General features: G+C 46.4%; 1 protein-coding gene across 3 annotated transcripts; it reads left to right on the top strand.

Annotated features, from left to right (window-relative positions):
* Positions 1 to 299: 299 nt before the first annotated feature.
* SERPINH1 (serpin family H member 1) lies at positions 300 to 12,964 on the top strand. 3 transcript variants are annotated; one of them, XM_069203855.1, is made up of 6 exons: positions 323 to 446; positions 3,540 to 3,583; positions 8,882 to 9,570; positions 9,731 to 9,829; positions 10,822 to 11,054; positions 11,583 to 12,964. In XM_069203855.1, exons 3-6 carry the CDS (start codon positions 8,913 to 8,915, stop codon positions 11,883 to 11,885), a joined length of 1,293 nt encoding a protein of 430 aa, XP_069059956.1. In that variant the 5' UTR covers positions 323 to 446; positions 3,540 to 3,583; positions 8,882 to 8,912; the 3' UTR covers positions 11,886 to 12,964. The 3 variants fall into 3 exon arrangements, with proteins under 3 accessions (XP_069059955.1, XP_069059956.1, XP_069059957.1); XM_069203854.1 differs by lacking the exon at positions 3,540 to 3,583 and having other exon boundaries at positions 300 to 446; XM_069203856.1 differs by lacking the exons at positions 323 to 446; positions 3,540 to 3,583 and adding an exon at positions 4,911 to 5,037.
* Positions 12,965 to 21,595: the final 8,631 nt, after the last annotated feature.

Below are 21,595 nucleotides of genomic sequence, written 5' to 3'. Positions count from 1 at the left end.
TCCTGTGTATCTTGTCTTCTCACGTTGAAAGCGCTTAGAAAACCTGGGTCTTATGGATATAAAACGCAGACTGAGGTACTTTGATGAATGTTGTTTGGCTTTGCAAATCGAACATCTTTCCTTGTTGTCCCGCTGAATAGAAGCCGTGTGCCGCAGCTCCTCGAGGCTGTGGGAGTGTGGCACAAGCACTAGGACCCAGCAGGAGAGTCGCCGCGGCTGGCGGGAGGGGGGTTTGGTGGGAGGGATGCAGATGCGAGTTTGTACAGAGTTCAAAGAGCCTCATTTGAATAGACTTTTAAGGTCTTTCCCAGACTTCCAGAACTTTCCTTTGGAGGGTATAAAGGCGCTGGAAAGGAGGTGAGCGGAGCAGACAGAGAGCAGCCACGTCACCGCCATCACTAGGCCCCGCAGCGGCATCTGCAGCTCCACAACAACAAACCTTTCAGGTAAGAAAAGGCAGACACTATGTTTTTCCTTTATATAAATATGCATCTTGTGAAAAGGCAAAAGCGTCACCATTTACAGCTTGGATGTTGAATTGAGGTGGGGCCATTAACAAGTATTAAAGAAAGGGGCCATTATGAGGCATTCAGTGTGCTTTGTGTTTGAGTGAGTTAATTAAAAAGTATGTTTGCAGCCTGCTGGCCCGAGGGAGGGCGCCTCGCCGTGCAGTCTGCGTGCCCAGGCACTGCCAGGACACTCTGCCAGCTTCAGACTGCTTCTGGCGCCCGCAGGCAGCTGCCCGTGTGCTGGTTGCAGCCAGGTGGTGCCCGGTGGGTCTCGTGGGGTTACACATTCATGTGTCCCGGTGTCACTGCACTCGGTGCCAGGAGGGGTAGAAAGGGCTAGATGCCTCGGGCTCTGAGGGCGGCTGGACAGCCTCACCCTCTCCCTCTCCCCATCACCTCTGAGTGTGTATGAGCAGCTGAGAGGTTTGCCCGAGCCGGTAAGAGCAGGAATGTGTTTTCCAGCGTGCTCTTCTGCAGCCTGGACCGATGCCAGGCAGCCCCACCCGACTCTCTGCGTCCCTCCCTGTTAGGAGTCTAGGGTTTTCGTGGTACTTGAAAGTTTGTGTTGTTTGCTATGTGATCAGTGAACTGGAAGTGCTCAGAAGCACCTCAGGGCAAGCTTTATTTTCTATGTTCTACCTGCAGCAGGCAGCGTAGGCACACTGTCTAGAAACAATGGTACAGGGGCCTCGTTGCCAGCCTTATAAGGGACATGGGTGTACTTAATTCACGCTTGTTAGTACCCAAGAGGAGGAAGATACCCCCCTAAAGGGATGCATTGTTTTTTAGTTTACAAAAAGACTTGGGGTGCGAAAATAGAAGTCTCCCAGTGATATGCACAGGGGCCTGGTGTTATGTAGTGTGAACGAAGTCCGGCTGAGGCTGGCAGGCAAAAACTGTCCTGCTCTCTGTCTTTATGGGAAAAGGAACTCAATGTGGATCCTGCCCCGTTTTAAGAAACACGGGGGGTGAGGTGGATGCAATACACGGGATTTAAATCTGTGAGAAGGAATAAAGCTGTCCTCTGAGCCCTGTCTCGCAGCAGGGGCCCTAATGTCCTTTCGTTCGACGTCCGATTACGTCTTGATACCTTCCGTGATGTATTCACTGGCCTGGACCTTAAAAAGGCTGCCCAGTGAATGTCAGCAGATGCATTTCTCCTTCTGTAGTTCCGCTTCACTAGCGACAAAGACCCCCGAACATCCCCCTGTTAGAGGCGTAGACCGATACTGCGATCTTGTCTAACATTATTGACTAGACCTTACCCTTAAAGGGGCTGTGCGTGAATAGAAGCAATCACAGCCCTTTATTTCTGCCTCATCAGCATCCTCGACCCCTAAATGTCCCCTTTGTCTAACTTTATTAACATAAACCCTACTGCGTGACAAGAGTGTTTCTTTAAAAGAGGGGCGGGGCACAGGATTAGCATCTACAAGGCAGCATTTTACCGACAGCCCAAGTCTAGGAAGCTTGTTCCATGGGCCGCTAGTTTACCCCGTCATTCACACTAACATGTAATGATGCAGGTGGGGAGTCACATGGGGAGACCCTCGGCCGTCCCTGACCATACCGATTGATGTTTGGCGTTGGCCTCATTCGGTTTCTTGAAATATAAAAGTATATTTGCCCTTTCAGTGGGGTTTAAGACTCTTTTTAGAGCTGAAATTTTGAATCATAGTTTACAGCCCTCACTATCAACCCCCCTCCCCAGGAATAGAAATTGATTTGACTCGCTTCTGGCTTCTCAACTGCAGGCTGGGTTGGCCCTGCCAGCCTGGAAAAAGAAGGCTCCACCCTGCACTTAGCCCCTCTTCCACATCTCTGCCTGCCACCTCAGCAGACGGTAACCAGAGACCCTCCAGCCGCCACCCCCGTGGTGGGAGGAGAAAATGGGGTTCAGTGGGCGCGGGATAGAGCCAGGGGCGGTCGAAATCTGAAACCTGGCAGGCTTGGCCTCTCATCCTCCTCAAGCAGAGCGCCGCCTACCCCGGGGCTACGTGTCAGCGCAGGCGAGAGGACCGCCTGGCCCCATGGGTGCCTCGGTGAAGATGCCATCCCGTTGCTAAGTGACCGTGTGATTCTCACCTGGCTCAAACAGATGCTGCTTGACAACGTCCACTCCATCGCCCCTACGAAGAGGTAGCATGGGGCAGGCTACGGCGATTTAGTGGTCTGAATTGTTTCCTTTAAAACTGACCAAAGCGGGTTATGACCCTTCCTCCTTCACAGAATCGTGTGATCCTCTGCAGGTCACTAGAGTCTGCCAACATTTGGCCGCACAGACTAAAAATTTTGTAAATATAAAAATAGGCCGGAATATACTCGTCCCGCTCGTAAGCGCCTAGAGACCACCAAGTTTGTTGTGTTGCTCTGTACAGGTATTCACCCTCTCATGCAATGGTGTCACAATGGTTCCTGCTGCATTTGAGATAGACAGAACAGAGTCTCAAAATAATGACTACCTCGACATGAGCTCGTGTTAATGGTTAAACCAGCCTGGAAATTAAGTAAAACGGTAGTTTAGGTCTGTATCAGATATTTAAGAAGTTGCATTTCAAGGGCAATGATGCTTGTTATTTTATTTTGCAAATGTGTGTTTTTAAAAGGACCATCGGGTGAATTATATTACAACAGATCTCAGAACCCAAGCTGACATCATCAAACAAACCAACGATAGAGAATACCTGTGTTTGGTGTTTGTTAGCCCAGCAGCACTGGGTAAAGAACTGCTGCTTCTCTGCACTCCATGGGCCCTTTAAAGAGTTTTAAAGATGTGTTATCACGGGAGGACTCATGGTTTAATTATTGTTGTGTGCAGTCTTTAAAATAGTTAGTGCAGAACTTGATTTGTGTCCAGTGGCCTTTAGTGGGAAAATAACAGTTCAATACGTTGTCCAGCAAAACACCCCTCCGGTCATTATTGTGTTTCTAGGCCACGGTGCACCCACCCTAAGCTGAACAAAACGTTTACATCTGTACTAATAACATTCTTCCTTCCGGGCGCTACTTGATATATTTGTTTTCTTTCAGAATGAAAAGGGCAAACGTTGAGAACAGTATGAAAAAAATTGAAGGTATCTAGACGTCCTGACAACTCTGCTGTTTTTGAAGTGTTTTAATGTCTAATCATTGTGTACAAGAACCCTAGAAATGGGTTTTATGTTATCTGTTCTGCTTATGGTTGCAATTTCAAAGTGTGAACAACGAGGGGTACACTGTGGTCATCCCTCGGCCTTCAGGAGATCTCAGTCTTGTAACAATGTCCTGCATTCCCTCCACAGTCTGGGAACAACGTCCCACAATCTGGAAGCAGAACTCTCTCAGTCATTCCACGGACTAGAAGCATAACTTCCTCAGTCACTCCACAGTCTGGTATCAGAACTTCCTCAGTCACTCCACAGTCTGGTAGAAGTAGTCCCTCAGTCACTCCCCAGTCTGGTAGCAGAAGTCCCTCAGTCACCACACAGTCTAGTAGCAGAAGTCCCTCAGTCACCACACAGTCTGGTAGAAGAAGTCCCTCAGTCACTACACAGTCTGGTAGAAGAAGTTCCTCAGTCACCACACAGTCTGGTAGCAGAAGTCCCTCAGTCACCACACAGTCTGGTAGAAGAAGCCCCTCAGTCACCACACAGTCTGGTAGAAGAAGTCCCTCAGTCACCACACAGTCTGGTAGCAGAAGTCCCTCAGTCACCACACAGTCTTTTAGAAGAAGTTCCTCAGTCACGAAGAAGTCCCTCAGTCACCGCACAGTCTGGTAGAAGAAGTCCCTCAGTCACCACACAGTCTGGAAGCAGAAGTCCCTCAGTCACTCCACAGTCTGGTAGCAGAAGTCCCCCAGTCACTCCACAGTCTGGAAGCAGAAGTCCCTCAGTCTGGCAGCAGAAGTCCCTCAGTCACTTTACAGTCTGGAAGCAGAAGTCCCTCAGTCACTCCACAGTCTGGTAGCAGAAGTCCCTCGTCACTCCGTTCATATTACATTGTGTTAGATCTTCCGGTTGCTGGGCGCTCCCTCCATCTAAGAACGTAGACGGGCAGAGGCCTCGGAATGGATGGGACTGGCTCTCAGCACACATTTCCAGTGCCTCTGCGTGTAGTTATTAGAACACGCGGCCCTCAGACACCCTAATATCGCCCACTGAGGGGTGTACTGGTCTCTGCATATCCATAACAGGCCCTTGGCTGAGTCTTGGGCCTGGAACAGTCAGCACAGACTGGCTATTATAGCCACCGCCAGTGGGCATCATGGTATATTCCCAGCCCTATAAATGTCTGTTAATAAAAGACAGGCAGCCTGCAGCTAATTAAACCCTTTGCCGCGTGATTCTCTGACTTGCACCAAGAGCGGGCTCCACAGCTCTGGCGTTGGAAGCGTTAAATCTGCGCGGGGGGCGGGAGAAGAGATTTATCCGGCCTGGGAGGCAGACACCCGGCCTGGGAGGCAGACACCTCCCCGCCCCGCGTCTGCATTCCGCCAGCAGAGGCAGGCACAGACGGAGCCGGGGCGACAGGGCAAACTTTCCGAACTCAAGTAGGTTTTTGGTGCTTGGAGGCGTGCGATGAGAAGGGGGGCCATTGTTGTGGGGTCCGGGCTCCATCCGGGGGCCACACCTAAACTTCCTGCACAGGGGCGGGCCCGATGAGTTTGCATGTCCGCAGGCCTGTGCTTCTCTCAGAGCCCCTGCGTAGCTACCAAGCCCCCCAAACCATAGGTCACGGTATTACGCGGCCCTTTCTACTGTGTTTTTGACGGCTATGACGTAAATGCGAAACTGCAAGTCTTAATGGGAAGCGGTGACGTTTTGAACGTTTCATGCTGGTGTGGGATGCAGTAGAGGCTGCTTTTTTCACATTTTATAACTTTCCAGATTTGTTTTACTTTAAAATGCCCGCGGAGCAGAATTCTGCAGGTCAGCTGCACTTTACAGGCGAGTTAAAGGGCGCAGCATTAGTTGGGAGGCAGCAGGGGAGGGGAGGAGAGAGAGATCCTTAGGAATTTGTTGATTGCAGGATTAAGAGTGGACACAGACCCCATGCTGTCACAAGAACATTACAGTCCTGGCTGCCTGTCTCTTTAGCCAAATGGACCTTTCACGCTGGAACTTATTGTCTGCTTTTCCTTCCCAGACAAGGACTTCCAGGTTCCAGAACACAACTTTCATTTTTGCAGCAGCCTACCGAAGTAATCTGCCTGACCTTCGTGAAATTATCAAAATGCCTCCACTTTTCTCCTGGCATGCAAATTCTGTGGCCACGATGATTCTATGAGAAGCCGTCCATGGCCTACTAACATGCCTGGAAGGTTATCACAGGAGAAGGGCTCCAAGGTGTGCGTTGTAGCAGCACCGAGCCAGGGCGCGTTCCTTCCCTGCACACAGGAGTTTTCTCTCGGCAGGTCTTAAACAGACGCAGCAATTCCTGGCCCCAGGCAGCGATTTTTCCCTCTTCAGAAGGGAAGGGTTTGGCCTTTGCTGGTTATGCGCCACTGACTACGTGTCTGTGTGGGAATCCAGTTCTCGCTTTATACAAACACGCATCATGCATCGCCAGACCCCTGTAGTTTGGTGAAATTTGAAGGCATGGTAAATTTTCAGAAATGCCGGGAATATTAATTTCTTCTTTTTTTTTTATGATAATCACAGTTCGGTGGCATTTCTTTATTTTTTATTTTTTTACTAGAACTGAATGCACTTAGATTGGGCGAAGGCCCGCGACCGAAGGGAGCTCAGGAGGGCCCGGAGCGGAAACCCCACCGCGGCCCTGAGCAAACAAAGCGCCAAAAATGGCGCGCAACGTCGCAATAGAAAATAGGGGTACCGGAAGCCCCCCCGCGAGCACCCCACCATTTCCGGCCAAGAACGCAAAACGGACGTTCTGGCGGAAACAGAAAGGGGAGACAGGAAATAAAACAACTAAACCAATGGGGGTGCAAGCATTTTTTTTTTGAATCGCGCACCCCCCCCCACCCCCATGGGCCCGGAGGGCAGAAATGGGGGATAAAAGGCTGCCCGGCTCCAAGTACCCACAAAAGTTGCAGGAGACCGGGCAGCAGGAGAGAAGAAGACACCCACCCACCCACACCTAAACATCAGGCTCCCAGAGCGTCGCAGACTGGGAATAAGGACAACAGACGGTAGCAGTATACGGCGGAAAGGAGAGATAAACAAGAACTACAAAGGCCACACCCCACGCAGCGGGGTGGCAGGGCTACTTACCTTGGGATGCCTCACGGCAGGGTAAGGAAGCCAGCGGAGGTACTCGAAAACACGGCACTCGCAGCCCGGGTCCGCCAGAGAGCGGGACACAAGGACTAAACAAAGGTAGCGAGTTAAGCCTAAAGAAACGAGTACCTTCCTACTGGAAAAAAAGGAATAACGGCTAAAGACCAAACGGGAGATTGATTGAAAACAAAGGAACGACGGCATGTAACAAAGAAGTCATTGTTAAGCGGAAAGGCGAAGTGAGGTACGACACAAATGTACCAAGCTGAACCACAAACATGGCAATGTATCGCTCGCAACAACTTGATAGAATGATTTATGGCCCTCATAAAAGCAGGGCGGGCATGCTGTAAACTAACTGTTCAATAAACTGCGGCCAAAAGATTTCCAAACACATACCAACTCCAGTGTTATCATTTGCGGGTATGGGCCGTATGGAGGGGTTTCAGCCATTGACACTTGTAATCAGTCTGGGCTGCATTCCTGTGTATGTTTTTTTTGCTCACTGTGCCCCTACTGAAAGGGACCAGCCCTATGTAAAGCAGCATTGCTCCTGCTCCTATAGTAAGAGTTCAACCAAAACTGCTAGGCCTGGTCCCTTCTAAGAGGTAACAAAAGCAACCCAGATTGGCTTTGGCCCTGTTGGGCCTCATCAATGAGGTTCAGCTTCAGTTCTTTGGTACAGAGCTGCGGGTCCAAATCTGGGAATATCTGTTGCACCGAGAGCGGCTGCTTAAGAAAAAACTAATGATGGGTTCAACTCTTGAAGTAGCCTCATCTTCTGGTAGTTACACTGGGCTACATTGCAGTACACATTTATTGCTCATTTTATATGTTTTGCCTAAAAACTGATTATTTTAGGGAGATGACTTCATTTGACAGCCTTGCAGCTCGGACCTAGCCAATCAAAGCAAGATATTAAAAGAAATAAAAAGCAGTTCATGAATCTTAGCCCCAAATCTACCTAGACTTTATACCACCAGTATGTTGCAGGCACATGCCTCCTACATAGATATAAAAGTCTAATTCTCCAGAAGGAGCTTTTATTGCTCGACCTAGAAGTGGCTGAGGATGGCCTAGTGGAATGTCCTTTACATACCGCAAGGCAGCTGGATGCCGTCTCTAGAGGTTAACACGTCTCATTATTAAGGAAGGGGACGAGAAAGTGGAACCAGGAAGCAAAGAAACCTTTATACGACCTGATCATACCTTTGGCCGCTAGGTTTTAAAACTATATAGTGCTACTCAAGGCGGAACTTTATGGGAAAAATAATCGTTGAGAACTGCGAGTGTAATCCTGTAATCCGGTTTCCCTTTAGGGGCTGTGGCAGGGAGAGAGCATTTTGTCTCCTAGCCCTAGACATTTTACATATCCATGTTACTGAAAACACTAAAAATTGCACACGTGTTCTGCACATTGCAAACTATTTATTGCATGTCATATTTTGTATCTTTTTATTATATTCGCATGTGGACTGCTGGAAGTAAATGGGTGCCATCTTGGGCCCGGACCAACTTTTGATTAGCAGTTCTTAGGGAATACTTAGTGACCTAACCTATGGTGAGGGATCAGCTGGTGGGGACTAGCATGGTGGGAGGCAGTGGATTTTCCACCTCTCTGTTGCGGTCAGGGTTAGCCACAGAAGTGACGGTGCATATCAGGAGGTGAGCGCGTAAGAGCAAAGAACACACAGAATTTATTAAAAGCCACCTCATTTTGCAGAGAAACCTACAATCCCAATGACCGAGAGCCGTAATTAGATGAGAAGAGGGTGCTACAACACCCCAGAACACAGGAGTATTGGGGTCTACTGGTTCAGTATCCACAATCCTGTTTTACAGACTCGCGCCAATAACAGGGCCTTCCATTTGCAGACACATTTCTGAACACCATGGCATCTATAATCTTTTTTGCTACATGGTCCTCGATAAACGTACACAGTGCAGCAGATATATTCTTATCCTGAAAGCACTCTTATCTTCTTCAAACCACATAGCAGCGAAGTTGACTATAGTCATTTTCAGAACAAATTATAAATATCCTCTTATCACTGTTGAGCATAGTAATTGAGCTCCAGGACTACTAGATATTTAGACTTGTGTAGCTCCCACTTTGTGATTGTAAAGCTATATATGTGTTTTTTATTTTTGCAGGATTAGAGGACCGCCAACTCACTTTGAAACCATGTGGCTGACCAGGTTTGTCCTTTTGACCATTCTGGTTGCGGTCAACGCAGGAGTGAATAAGAAGCCGGCAGCTAAACCTGCAGAAGATAAGAAGCCTGCGGATAAGCCAGCGGCTGATGGGGCAGAGGCGATCAAGAAGCTAAGTGAGAAAGCCACCGCCCTGGCAGACAGGAGTGCTACTCTAGGGTTCAACCTGTACCATACGATGGCCAAAGACAAGAACATGGAGAACATCCTTGTTTCCCCTGTGGTGGTGGCCTCCTCTCTTGGCCTAGTTTCACTTGCGGGCAAGGCCAGCACTGCCACGCAAGCCAAAGCAATCCTGAGTGCAGACAAGTTGAATGACGACTATATCCACGCAGGGCTGTCTGAGCTTCTGAATGAGGTGAGCAACTCCACTGCCCGCAACGTGACTTGGAAGATCGGAAACCGCCTCTATGGACCGACCTCCATCAACTTTGCTGAAGACTTTGTGAAGGACAGCAAGAAGCACTACAACTACGAGCATTCCAAGATTAACTTCAGAGACAAGAGGAGTGCATTGAAGTCGATCAACGAATGGGCATCGCAGACGACAGATGGCAAGCTTCCAGAAGTGACCAACAACGTTGAGAAGACAGATGGGGCATTGATCGTCAATGCCATGTTTTTCAAGCGTAAGTATCAATAGGATAAACATTTATTAAAAAACAGAGGGAAAGGGGTAATAGGCAAGATACTGTGCATGAAAGACATTTGATCTATATGTAGAATGGCATTGACTTGCTATTACAGATCTCCTTGTCATTAATGCTATTATCATTTTGTGTGTTGCAGCTCATTGGGATGAAAGATTCCATCACACCATGGTCGATAATCGTGGCTTCATGGTCACCCGTTCCTTCACAGTGGGCGTTCCCATGATGCACCGTACAGGTATCTTTGACTTTAAATTTGAAAACCTTCACCCTTGTGCACCTTAATCTTCACCCCTGACCTACTGCAAATTTTCTTAAAGTCATTACCATGCATGCAATGATTTTCTTGCATGCTAAGACATCGGAAAATAAAACATATCATGAGAATAACGCTTGATGTAATTTGTCATTCTGCGATTCGTTCACACCTCGCACCATAAAAGTTACCCAGTTTTGGAAAGCACTATGAGACCATAAATAGTAGCGAGCACTATACAACACACACTCTGTATCTTTCTGGGAAGCACTTGCCTGCATAATTTCCAATTGTCCGACTGCATTTTGCAAACATTTTCAGCATGTGTCTCTCTCCTACACTGCTAAGACATAGTTGAATTCATGTAGCCGTACACCTCATGTAACTAGAAAGTAGCAATATAAAGTAACACCAATGTAGAGAAGACCCTAAATGATTCAATGAAGCATTCACGAGCAGTTAAAAGATGTGGCATACCAGAATCGACAAGATACCTTCTGGGGTGTGGGGAGGTATGTCTGGGAACTATAATCATGTTGCTTAGAGGTTAGAGAAACAGGACTCTAATACAAGAAACACACCACTGGCTTGGGTTGGGTGACCGACCATTAAGACCCAAGCCCCTGTTGCAGAGCACCTCAGAGCCTCCCCCCATAATGAGCCAGGAGGTTGAAAAATCTATTGCTCTCACTCTGCTGAAGTAACACCTTAGGCAAAATCTTCAACTTCTATACAGCATCACCCTCCGTCTCCCAGGCTAGAGGAATGACCAAATGTCCCTGCCGTTAGGAGAATCTACAACATTAGGCCCAAGCTGTGACCGCAAAAAGCACAAAAGACCAGTTAGTAGGTAAAAGTGCAATACATATAACAAAAAAAACCTATATAAACATGTACGTTTGTTTAACTCACAGATTACCATCCTTCGTCTTCCGAAAGAATAACATATTTCTGATCATTTTTTTTGTCCTAAGGTCTGTATAATTACTATGAAGACTCTGCCAACAGTCTTCAGATCGTGGAGATGCCTCTTGCCCACAAGCTATCCAGCATGATTTTCATTATGCCCCACCATGTCGAGCCTCTTGAACGCGTAGAGAAACTTCTAACTAGAGAGCAGCTGAAAACCTGGCTGGGCCAACTTCAGAAACGAGCAGTGGCAGTGTCCCTGCCTAAAGTCAGCATGGAAGTAAGCCACGATCTTCAGGTAAGTCCCACCTCAAAAATAGACATTGCTCTTAAATATTGATCTAAGAAGTGTTGGCTTTGCTAGATGCCTTGGTGGCAGTTGCAAACTCACTAAACAGTGGCATGAAGTCAGTGGTCAGACCAAGGCAGCAAATGAGAAATGGAAAAAAGAACCAATGACCATATTAATTTGAAATTATGTTAATAGGAATGCATGTCGTTGCATGGAGTTTGCTGCATGCCTACAATGGAGTTGCGAGGAGCAGCAACAAGCAGGGGCAAAGCCAACAGGCCTTCCCTTGGCAAGCATGTAATGATTTTTCTTTTTGCAATCATATGACCAAGGCATTAAATTTAAAAAGTAATGTCTGTCTATCTATCTGTCTATCTATCTATCTATCTATCTATCTATCTATCTATCTATCTATCTATCTATCTATCTATCTATCTCTTGGAAAATACTTACAACCTAGGGAGCAGGAGATATTTGTGGTTTGATTCAAACGTGTATGTTTTAACACCCATAACGCTGACTCTCTCATTTCAGAAACATCTGGCTGACCTTGGCCTGACAGAAGCCAGCGACAAAGCAAAAGCTGATTTATCCAAGATCTCTGGTAAGAAGGATCTGTACCTGGCCAACGTGTTCCATGCGGCAGCCTTAGAGTTTGACACTCCCGGCAACCCTTTTGATGCCGATATCTATGGCCGGGAAGAACTGAGGAATCCAAAGCTCTTCTACGCGGATCATCCATTTGTTTTCCTCATCAAAGACAACAAAACAGACTCTATTCTTTTCATAGGCCGGCTAGTGAGGCCCAAGGGTGACAAAATGCGTGATGAGTTATAGTGATTTTTTATTTTATCTTGTGAGAAATTTGTTGTTTTTTTTCGTTGAGAAAGTCAGGGTGCTATTTGGGTCACAGGCCTGCATAATCAAAGTCTCCATGAAATTCACCTCGATACCGCAGGCCACGGAAAGCTACAAAAAAGGCATCTTAGCCACTAACACAGTTGATATGAGGCATTTCACAGTTCACTGAAAGGAGACAGGCATGATACTTGGTACTACTCAAAGTGTTAGAAACACCACCAAAATGTCCAAGAGGGTGCACAAGACCTTCTTGCCAACTGTTATGATGGCACAGATCTGCACAAAAGTGCATCAGCGTATGACTTCAAGTCATAGTATCTCATAAGACCAAAGGAACAAATCCCTCTTGGGACGTGTGTGAGTATTTGCATGTGCAGTGAACAGCCTTTTGGATATTCTTGATGGATGGGAAGTTCCAGGTTCCTTTGGGAAGAGGCTCCATATACTTACTTGTTGACTGGCTTGTACACATGTATATAAGATTAGTGACTGTAACATCACCTCGTATTTAAGTCTGAGAAGTTCTTCATAATTTTACTTTAAGAAACGTCAAATTCAACCCCCTGTACCATTTCGTATGGTATTAGAAATTTAACTTTTTGGTGATCTGTTTTTTACTCCCCACCAAGAGTAGAGGGCAAAGTGACGAATAATGTACATAATTGCAATAACAATGAATGAGCAAACTGGAGAACAAGTCAGTCACGGAGTGTAATCAAGTTAGCGGAGCTTCTTAAGGAACCTTTTTAATACTGATAATAGTATGAATGGCGGCTTACTTCAAGCCTTGTGCGCGCGTTTGATCTGTTATGAAAACACATTTTAGGGAAAACTATGCAATATTCAAGGGAAATGCAATAATTGATCCACAATATAAAGATATGGAGAAAATTGAATGTTGTGGGGAGGGAGGGTTAACGAATTCTGAGCGATTATATTATACATTAATCCTGGATTGTTTTTTTTTCCCTGTGTGCTAAGAACTGTGAGTATTTTTTTTTAAAGAACTTGTCATTGGATTTTTTTCAATAAAATGAACAAAACCCAGAACTGAATTATTTGTGTCTAGGGGTACTGGTATGGATTCCTAAGCTTGGATGCCATGGCTACTAGAGAAAGTTATGATTTATGCTAAGCTAGACCTCTTTCAATAATGTTTATGCTTGTTCACATCCACTCCGAAAAACCATTTATTTAAATTTTAAAAGGTACTTGAATAAGGGGCTATGGGGCACATCATTACTGTCACATGAAGAATGTAACATCCTGTATACATCAACGTGTAGATCTGGTGTATCAAACTTACTACAATCCTTTTCATATTTGATCAATTCCAGCTGGTGTGTTTATGGGTTCTTTATTGCCTGGAGAGGATCTTTTTAGCAACCCTGGATGAAAGGAAGGCCAATAGTACAACTTGCCTATGACTATGGCATGCACTAGTGGGATTCATTTATTGTTATCTGGGAATTATATGACGCACGGTTGGTTAGTAGTATGGCAATGCTGCTCTTTTGGTTGGCTAGGAAAATCTGACAGGAGCAAACTTGATCTAGAAGTCCCAAAGTCGCTTTCCAATTCTTTCCATCCACAAATGTAAAATCTAACATCCAGCTCTAACAAGGGACTTCCCAATGAAAGCAAAAGGCTCACTCTGGCCTCTGGTAGCTTTAAGCTAACAACTTTGTAGAAGAGCCTCAATACAGGAAATGAAACTTCTTGAACCAAGTGTGGAGATTAATCGCTCTTAAATATGCCATACACCAGTGAGTGGTGCAAAACACTGCTCCAGTGTAGCACACCCCAAAATATTGATAACATCCACTATTTGTAATCTCTTGTCACCACTCCACCAAAATGAATTAATATTACAGAGGTCAAAAGGTAAAACCTTGGTTTTATTAGTAGTTAAACATTGTCCGTACACGTTGTAGAAAAGTGCATGCGCAAATATTAATAAGAATCCACTATTACCCTCTTATCACAAATCCACTAAGTATAATTAATCTTATGGGACCAAAAGGTAAAGCCTTGGTTTTACAGGTGTTTATCATAAGATCATTGTCCCACAACAATGGGAAAGAGCTGTGTTTTGCGTTTGTAAGGTGATCACAGAAACATCCAGTATCCACTAGACAACCTCCTACATTAGGCAGTCTCTAGGGCAATCTTTTATTTTTGGGGAAAATAAATGTGATAGAACAACTGCAACCAGTATGTTTGCTAGAAATAAATAAAAGCATATGGCCCAATATAGAAACCTGCTTAAGGAATTCTAGGTTTCAGCTTTAGGACGAAGAAAACCAGACGTTGCAATCTCCATCTGAATCCAGATTTAAGTAGGCACATATGTAATAAAAACAAGAAGTTTCTGGGGTATACGTATGTTCTATCCCAGTTTATCAAGATTAACAGAATCAGAAGCGGTCTTTAAATCCATGAGCCGGTGATTAAAGCCCCCATGTGTCCAACATATTTCCTAGGCCAGATCCCCTAAGACAAAACGAATTCATTGTGGAACAGCTATCTTGAAAAGTTGCCACATATATTGAATCAAGATAAGATGCACATGCTGATTCCACCAAACAAAAAAGTTAGCGTTGGAAATATTATAGAGACAGCGTTTAAAAAATGTGTAAGAGAGGGCACCTTTTTTTTAAAAGTATGCTCTATGATCTCACATTGTTACAATTCCAGCATTACACCTTTTATGACTAAAGTCTCCAATTTTGCTTTAAAGCGAATCCAGTCATTGAGTAATACCTATTCAATGTCATCAATTGGTAACCCTGCCTCATCATTTACAACCTCCCAGGACATTCTTGCATCTTGCGTTTTTCTCTTTTAGTCTCTGAGCTGCATTAAATGAACCTCCTTCCCTGATAACTTGGATAAGTCATTGGCCTTTTCAAGTCTTTTCTAAGTAATCAACAATCTGACTCATGCCAAGTCGTATAGATCTTCCATGATCGTTTAGGGGCATATTTACAAGCCCATGGCCCCACATTTTAGCATCATTTTTTTTACGTTGATGTGGCCCAATGAGGTCAAAAGCCACGCGCCAAATTTACAAAGTGACGTAATGCATGCTTTGCGCCACTTTCTAACCCTTTGCGCTACATTATGCCTGCGCCAGGCATAATGTAAGCAAAGTGGGCGTCCCCCCGTCAGTGGGGGTGAAAAAATGGCATAAGGAAATCTGATTTACTTGTGTGATTTTTTACGGCACTTTTAACACCTGCTCAGAGTAGGCATTAAAAGGAGGCTTCCGTTATTTACAATGGGCCCCTACGTACTCTGCAGGAGAAGCGCCAATATTGTGGCGCTACTCCTGCAGAGTGCATTAATAGCATCAATAATAATGACGCTATTGCCCCTACCCTGCGCCATATCTTAGCTATGGCGCACACATGGTGGTGGTAGGAGGCGCTAAGGGGTGCAAGGGAAGTGGCGCTGCACTAGGTGCAGCCACACTTTCCTTAAATATGCCTTTAAGTATTTTAACTTCGTCAATCTTACTAATAGCTTACTGGATATCAGGTTCTCTGCCTTTGTTATATTGTTAGCTTATTCAAAAAAACACCTTTTCAGTGTTAACAAAACCCCTTAGGGAGGGCTACAGGGCAGACAGAGGCTACTGAGCCACAACCGTGGGAGTTGAGGCCATTCCCCACTGATGCTCTGTGGCCTGTCCTGCTACAGCTCTACAGTCTGGGCCAAGTACACCCCTTACACCCTTGACTCTCAGGGTGGCAAGAACAATCAGGCATAGGATTCTTAGGGAGGTAGCGTGGGGGACAAGAGCTCAGAACAAATAATAGACCCAATAATGTAATGGCCAGCCCAGTGCTTATTTTAGTAAAAAAGTTATTTCATATCACAGCAAGGTGAACTACTGGAAAGTTCTATAGTGGCTCAGTTTTGGGACAGTGATCACACCTATAATACCTAGTCTAAGGTTACACCCACTACGGTGCCCACTCTTTGTTCTAAGTGGTGTTGTGCTGCAGTGTATTAGTCTTGTTCCCCTCTTGAAGTGATGGCGGGAAGCCTCATTTAAGATTGAGCCGTGTATGCCAGTCAGTTTTTTTCCTTGACTGTTTTCACGTGCTCTGACACGGAGCACAAACGATTCGGACATACCAATACGTAGACATCAAATTTGGACCTTTTAAGATGGTAAAAAGAGGCCGCTCAACAGAACGTTGAGCCTGAAGGAGGGAGGGCTGTTAAGAATCTGTGCATATAGTATCCTTTGTTAGACCAGGCAGTCAAGGCAATAGTGCTTTCTGAACATGTGCACTGACACCCGAGTTATGGCCTGGCAGATGTCAAGAAAGAAGGAGGACATGGCATGTCAAACCATTGGTAGAAGCATTGGCCCTATTAAAATGAGCTCTCAGTTCTTCTAGAAGCTGTTCTTGGCCAATACATATATCTTAATGCAGAGGACTATCCACCTTGATGAAGTCCATTTCTGCAGTGCCTTACCTTTCTTTGCCTCCGAGAATGCTACAAAAAGCTGATCATCCACCTGATGGTCTTTGGTGTAAACAGTGTAAAAGTTTAAGGCTCTTTTGGGGTCCAGTCAGTGGAGTCTCTCCTCTTTTGCAGAGTGAAGGGGAGTAAAGAACATTGGCAGGATGATGGAGTGCCCAAAGGGAAAAGGAGTCGCAACGTTTGGCAAAAAGGTGTTGTAGGACAACTGTAGCAAGAGAGCCTTGAACTCACTCAAACGACGAGCTGAAGTGATCGTAGTGAGAAAGACAGTTTTGAGAGTCACAAGAAGCAATGAGCAGCTGTGCATTGGCTTGAAGGGGGTGCCCACGAGGAATGTCAGGACCAAATTAAGATCCCATTGTGGCATCACCAAGGATTTGTAAGGGAACGTGTGCTAAAGCTTTAATGAACCACACCAGGTGTGCTAAACAATGATGGTTAGTCAGGCAAATACAAAAAGCCCAAAAGGACACACAAAAAACCTTTAATAATGCCTACTGCAAGGCCTTGCTGAGCCAAAGACAGAACAAATAAAAAAATCCAACAGTTTGTCTTACAAAGGGTTATGTTGTGATGTTTTGCAGATTTATGGAGCGCGCTATCACCGGAGAGGGTATCCTTGCACTGAGCAGATGTGAACCTCTCCAAACTTAAGGCATAGTGGTACAATTCAAAAAGCCAGATCTTCAGCTTCTTGCAGAATTGAAGAGTGAGGAGGAGGTTCTTAAATGTAGTGGCAGGTCGTTGCACACTGTAGGAGTGATTTAGGAGGAGGAGATCGTTTGACCACAGGATATGGTTTTCTGTATGCATGGGATGTTTGCAAGGAGGTGTCCGGATGAGCAGAAGTGTGTGGAAGGTTTCTGGATGCAGGTGCAATTGTTGAGGTAGGTTGCCCCAGTGTTATGTAGTGCCTTGAAAGTGTGGACAAGGAGTTTAAATTGTGCTAGTTTATGGATGGAGAGAAAGCGAAGCTCCTTCAGGTGTGGTGTGATGTGAGTGTGTTGTGGGAGGTTGAAAGTGATTCTGGCCGCCAAGTTTTGATTGTTTTTTTAGCCTTCTGGTGGTTGATCCTAGCACAGAAGGTGCTTCCGTACTCTGGCGAATCCCACAACATGCCACAAATTTGTCCCAGTGGCAGCCTAAATAGACTTTGTAGATGGGTGTTGGCTACAAGGATGAGCTGTGGTAGTAGATCAAATGCAATCAACTATTGCCACTCAATTTCCATTATTGGAGGTGTAGATTTCGCAGGTTCATGTGCAGAACCCTGCCATGTTGCTCTAACAGAAGATCCTCCCGAAGCAGTAGCTTGATTGAAGGACAGATGTCCAGGCCCAGAAGATCTGGTTTCCATACTCTTCTAACCCAATCTGGAGCCATTACAACGACTTCAGCCAGGTCGTTAGTTATCTTTTTCAGAACTAGGTGCTGAAGAGGCAGAGGTGAAAAGGCATAAAGGAATCCCATGCTCCATTCTAGCCTGAATATGTCTCTTAGAGGACTCAACGCACAGACGTTTTTAACTGCACACTCTTTTTGAGGCAAAAAGATCCAGTCAGGGTTCCTAACACCGTCAGAAGATGCCCTGGGCCACCTCAGGGTGCAACAGCCATTTGTGATCCACCAGGCATTACCAGCTAAGCTCATCTGGCCAGACATCTAAAGATCCCACTAGGAGGTTCAGGATCGTGGAAGTGCCCTGACACTCCAACCAACTCCAGAGTCACAGTGCCTCTTGGCAGGAGACCCAAGACTCAATTCTTTCTTGCTTGTTGCAGTACCACATGGTGGTAGTGTTGTCTGTGAGAACCTGCACTAGCCTTCCCTTGATGGACGGCAGGAAGGCCTTCAACGCCTAATGAATGGCCTGCAGCTTCAACAGATTTACATGGATCTGGGTTTCTGCCAGAGACCAGAGCTCTCTGGATCTCCATCTGTCGCAGATGGCCTCCCCAACCCAGCAGTGATGCATCTGTCACCACCGTCGGCTCTGGGTGGGGATAGCAGTCTGCTGCTGGTGAGGTTGCAGTTGAGGAGCCATCACTGCAGATCGTGTGCAGTCTTATCCGAAACCTGGATGACATCTACCTGGTTCCATTGTCACTGGGATCACTGAGACTTCAGATCCCACTGAAGAGTCCACAATGCCACTCAACAAAGTGGACAAGCAGGATGAACAAGGCCAAGACGCCAAGAAGTCTCAGTCACTGAGATCCAGGACTGATGCCGAAACACCAGGATCATAGTCCGAATATCCTTGACTCACTGCAGTGAAGCAAAGGCCCTGAACTGCATTGTGTCCAAGACAGCTCCTATAAATGGAGGTCTTTGCGAAGGCACCAGGTGTGACGTTGATCGAGAACCCCAAAGATGTCAGGAAATTCACTGTCATCTGGAGGTTGTCTGCACCTGAGTATGATGAGTCTGCCTTCAACAGCCAGGCATTGAGGTAGGGGAAAACTGGTATCCTAAACCTCTGGAGATGGTCACCGACCACTGCCATCATTTTCGTGAACACTCAAGGGGCACTGGTAGGACCAAAGTGGAGCATAGCAAACAAAAATGCTCTTGGCTGACCTTAAATCACAGGTAAGGTCTGTGGGACTGCAGATCAGGTACATGAAAGTAACTGTCCTGCAGTGCAAGGCTACCATCCGTCGCCAGGATCTAGGGCAGACAGAACCTGGGCCAGTGTGAGCATCTTTAATTTGTCCTTTCACAAGAAGGCATTCAGAGGGGTGGATCTAAAATAGGACAGAAACATCCGTCCTTCTTTGGTACAAGGAAATAGTGGGAGCAACAACCCATCCCTATTTCCGAAGGTGGCACCCTCTTGACAACCCCTTAGGACAGTAAGGCTCGCACTTCTTGCAGTAAGATGGAAAGGTGCGCCTCTGAGAGACTCTGATGTGAAAGGAAGCTGTTGAGAGTCAGAAAGAAAAAGAAGTTCATAGCCCTGCTGGATGATCTGCTGGGCCCATCTGTCAGATGTGATGGATTGCCACCCTGCCTCCAACAGGGTGCTTGGATACCACAAAAGGCAAACTAAACCTGCTTGGAGGCTGGTGCCTCGAGGAGGGGAACTGCAAAGGATGATAAAGTGAATGTTGCCTGCCTGGTCCCTGTTCACAGCCATGAAAGGGCTGAGATGACTAGAGCATGGACTAGGGGGTGTTGTCTATACACCAAACCTCTTGAGTAGACTTGGAAGGACCAAACTGATGAGGGAACTGAGTGGCATGGGTCGAAAAACCCAAAAAGCGCACTGTGGCTCAGCTTTCCTTGAAGCTCTCCAGGGCGGACTCAGCTTTTTTGCCAAACAGATGAGATCCATCAAGAAGCATATCCTTGAGGGATGCGGTACATCTCCAGGGAAGCCTGTGGATCTCATCCATGAATGGCAACGGAGCACCACACTAGTGTCAACTGCTTGTCCTTTGCAAGCAATCGGCAGTGGCCAGATCTGCACAAATTACATATTTAGGTACATCCTGTCCATCTTCAATAGGAAGCATTAAACTCTTCCAGGGCCACTGGCAAAATCTCGCTGACCATGTCCCAGAGAGCATGGGTATAATGGGCCAGGAGGCAGATGGCATTGATTGGCCTCAAGAGTAGGCTGCTGAAGAGAATACATTTTACCAAACGCCTCATTCCTTTTCAACTACTTGTCAGGTGAAGTTGTTGAAAAAGAATCAGGATTCACCTTTTACAAGTCCTTCACCAGCACCTGATTACAACAGACGTGGCATGGTTTGAACCCAGTAGTCTTGGGTGGGGACGTCTTTCCCCTACATACTAGAATTAGTACTAAAACCAGTGAAACCGATGAAAAAGGGGAGTAGAGCTCTAGATCCACGTTTGAAAGCATGCAGAAAGAAAGGAACTGATGTCGGTGCGCAGGACTGGTGCTTTTATGTGGTTCTTTTATGTGGTTCTGCTCTGTCACTTCCAGGGAGGAACAAGACCTACGTAGGGCTGCATGGCACCACCTAGCAGCGCAAGAGCAATGCTGTGAAAACTCCCTGATCCAGTCTGTAGCTTGGGGGATGTTCTATCAGTGACAAATCTGCAATTAGAAGTTTCCATCAGAAAGTTTATCTTGCATGTTTGGGCCCCGTTTTTTTCTTGCTCTCAGCTATGCTGCTTGTTTAGTGCTGCCTGGTGTGCTTATCACACCTACACCTTCAGTGTCAACTTCGATGATGCAGATCCAGGTTCGCAGTCCCACCATGAACTCGGGTCGCAGAGGTTGAGCAGCACAGCAGGCTTGCTTGGCTGGAGCTCATCTTCGGCAGGTAAGCCTCTAGACCAGGATCAGACAAGTGCTTATGTTCAACACTTGCAACCTCTGGTCCAATTGCAGATGGGTGCTTTTCTTCAACAGTTACAGCTTCTGGGCTGGATTGAGAAGATGCTCCTCTTTGGCAGGAGCAGCCAACATGCCAATAACAGGGTTTCCACTTCAGTGACAATGACAGCTTCCTCACCAGCTACACCAACAACGGGGAGCAGCAGTACCAGTCCTTTGGGCATGCTGCAAGGGTGCGGAACTGCACAATGCTTTCGATCTTGATTTCTCAAAGCGGTCCACTATAGGAACTGCACAGAGAGACTGCTTGCAACACAGCTTGGTCTTCTGCATTGCTGCAGATGACATTCTTGGTGTTCCTCACATCAGGCTTCTGATGTGGGCTTCTCATCCTAGACAGTCTCGCCTCCTGCACGGCCAGGTTCTCTCCCTCCCTCCCCGAGCAGGCAGGCCTCTAAGCACTACCAGTTCATCTGCTTCTCAGCAAGATGTGTAGACTTCACGTAAGGCCCCCTCACCACTGGGCAAATGGATGCCATGTAGACACCAGTCCTGGTTACCCAGCAACGTTTCGAGTATTCTGTGGAGCACTCCCTTACTTGGTCAAGAAGAAGACGGTGCTGTAACAAAGTGAAGGGGTTTGGGTTCAACTTCATTTTCAAGACAGCAGATGGTGGTGAACTCTCAAATGTTTTGGAACAAACTTTGGGTGGTTCTTTTTCAAATGTCATTTTCTGGCTGTAGAGCAGGCACAGCCTTTGTGCAAGGGGGATCACTCCCCCATTAGGTTGTTAATAGATGTGCTCCAAGAAGGAGTATCCAAAACATGGACATGTGAAATCACTGTACCTGGCTGTCATCAGCCTTCCTG

The sequence above is a fragment of the Pleurodeles waltl genome, chromosome 8, assembly GCF_031143425.1.
Source record: "Pleurodeles waltl isolate 20211129_DDA chromosome 8, aPleWal1.hap1.20221129, whole genome shotgun sequence".
NCBI lineage: Eukaryota > Metazoa > Chordata > Amphibia > Caudata > Salamandridae > Pleurodeles > Pleurodeles waltl.
Note: the sequence above shows the minus strand (reverse complement) of the source record. Positions and strands in the feature narration are given on the sequence as shown.

Excerpts from the sequence above, each read along its gene's own strand:
- SERPINH1 (XM_069203854.1), top strand. The coding sequence starts at position 8,913 with ATGTGGCTGACCAGGTTTGTCCTTTTGACCATTCTGGTTGCGGTCAAC. Across the intron at positions 9,571-9,730 it reads CAATGCCATGTTTTTCAAGC|CTCATTGGGATGAAAGATTC; the intron begins GTAAGTATCAAT and ends TGTGTGTTGCAG. Across the intron at positions 9,830-10,821 it reads TCCCATGATGCACCGTACAG|GTCTGTATAATTACTATGAA; the intron begins GTATCTTTGACT and ends TTTTGTCCTAAG.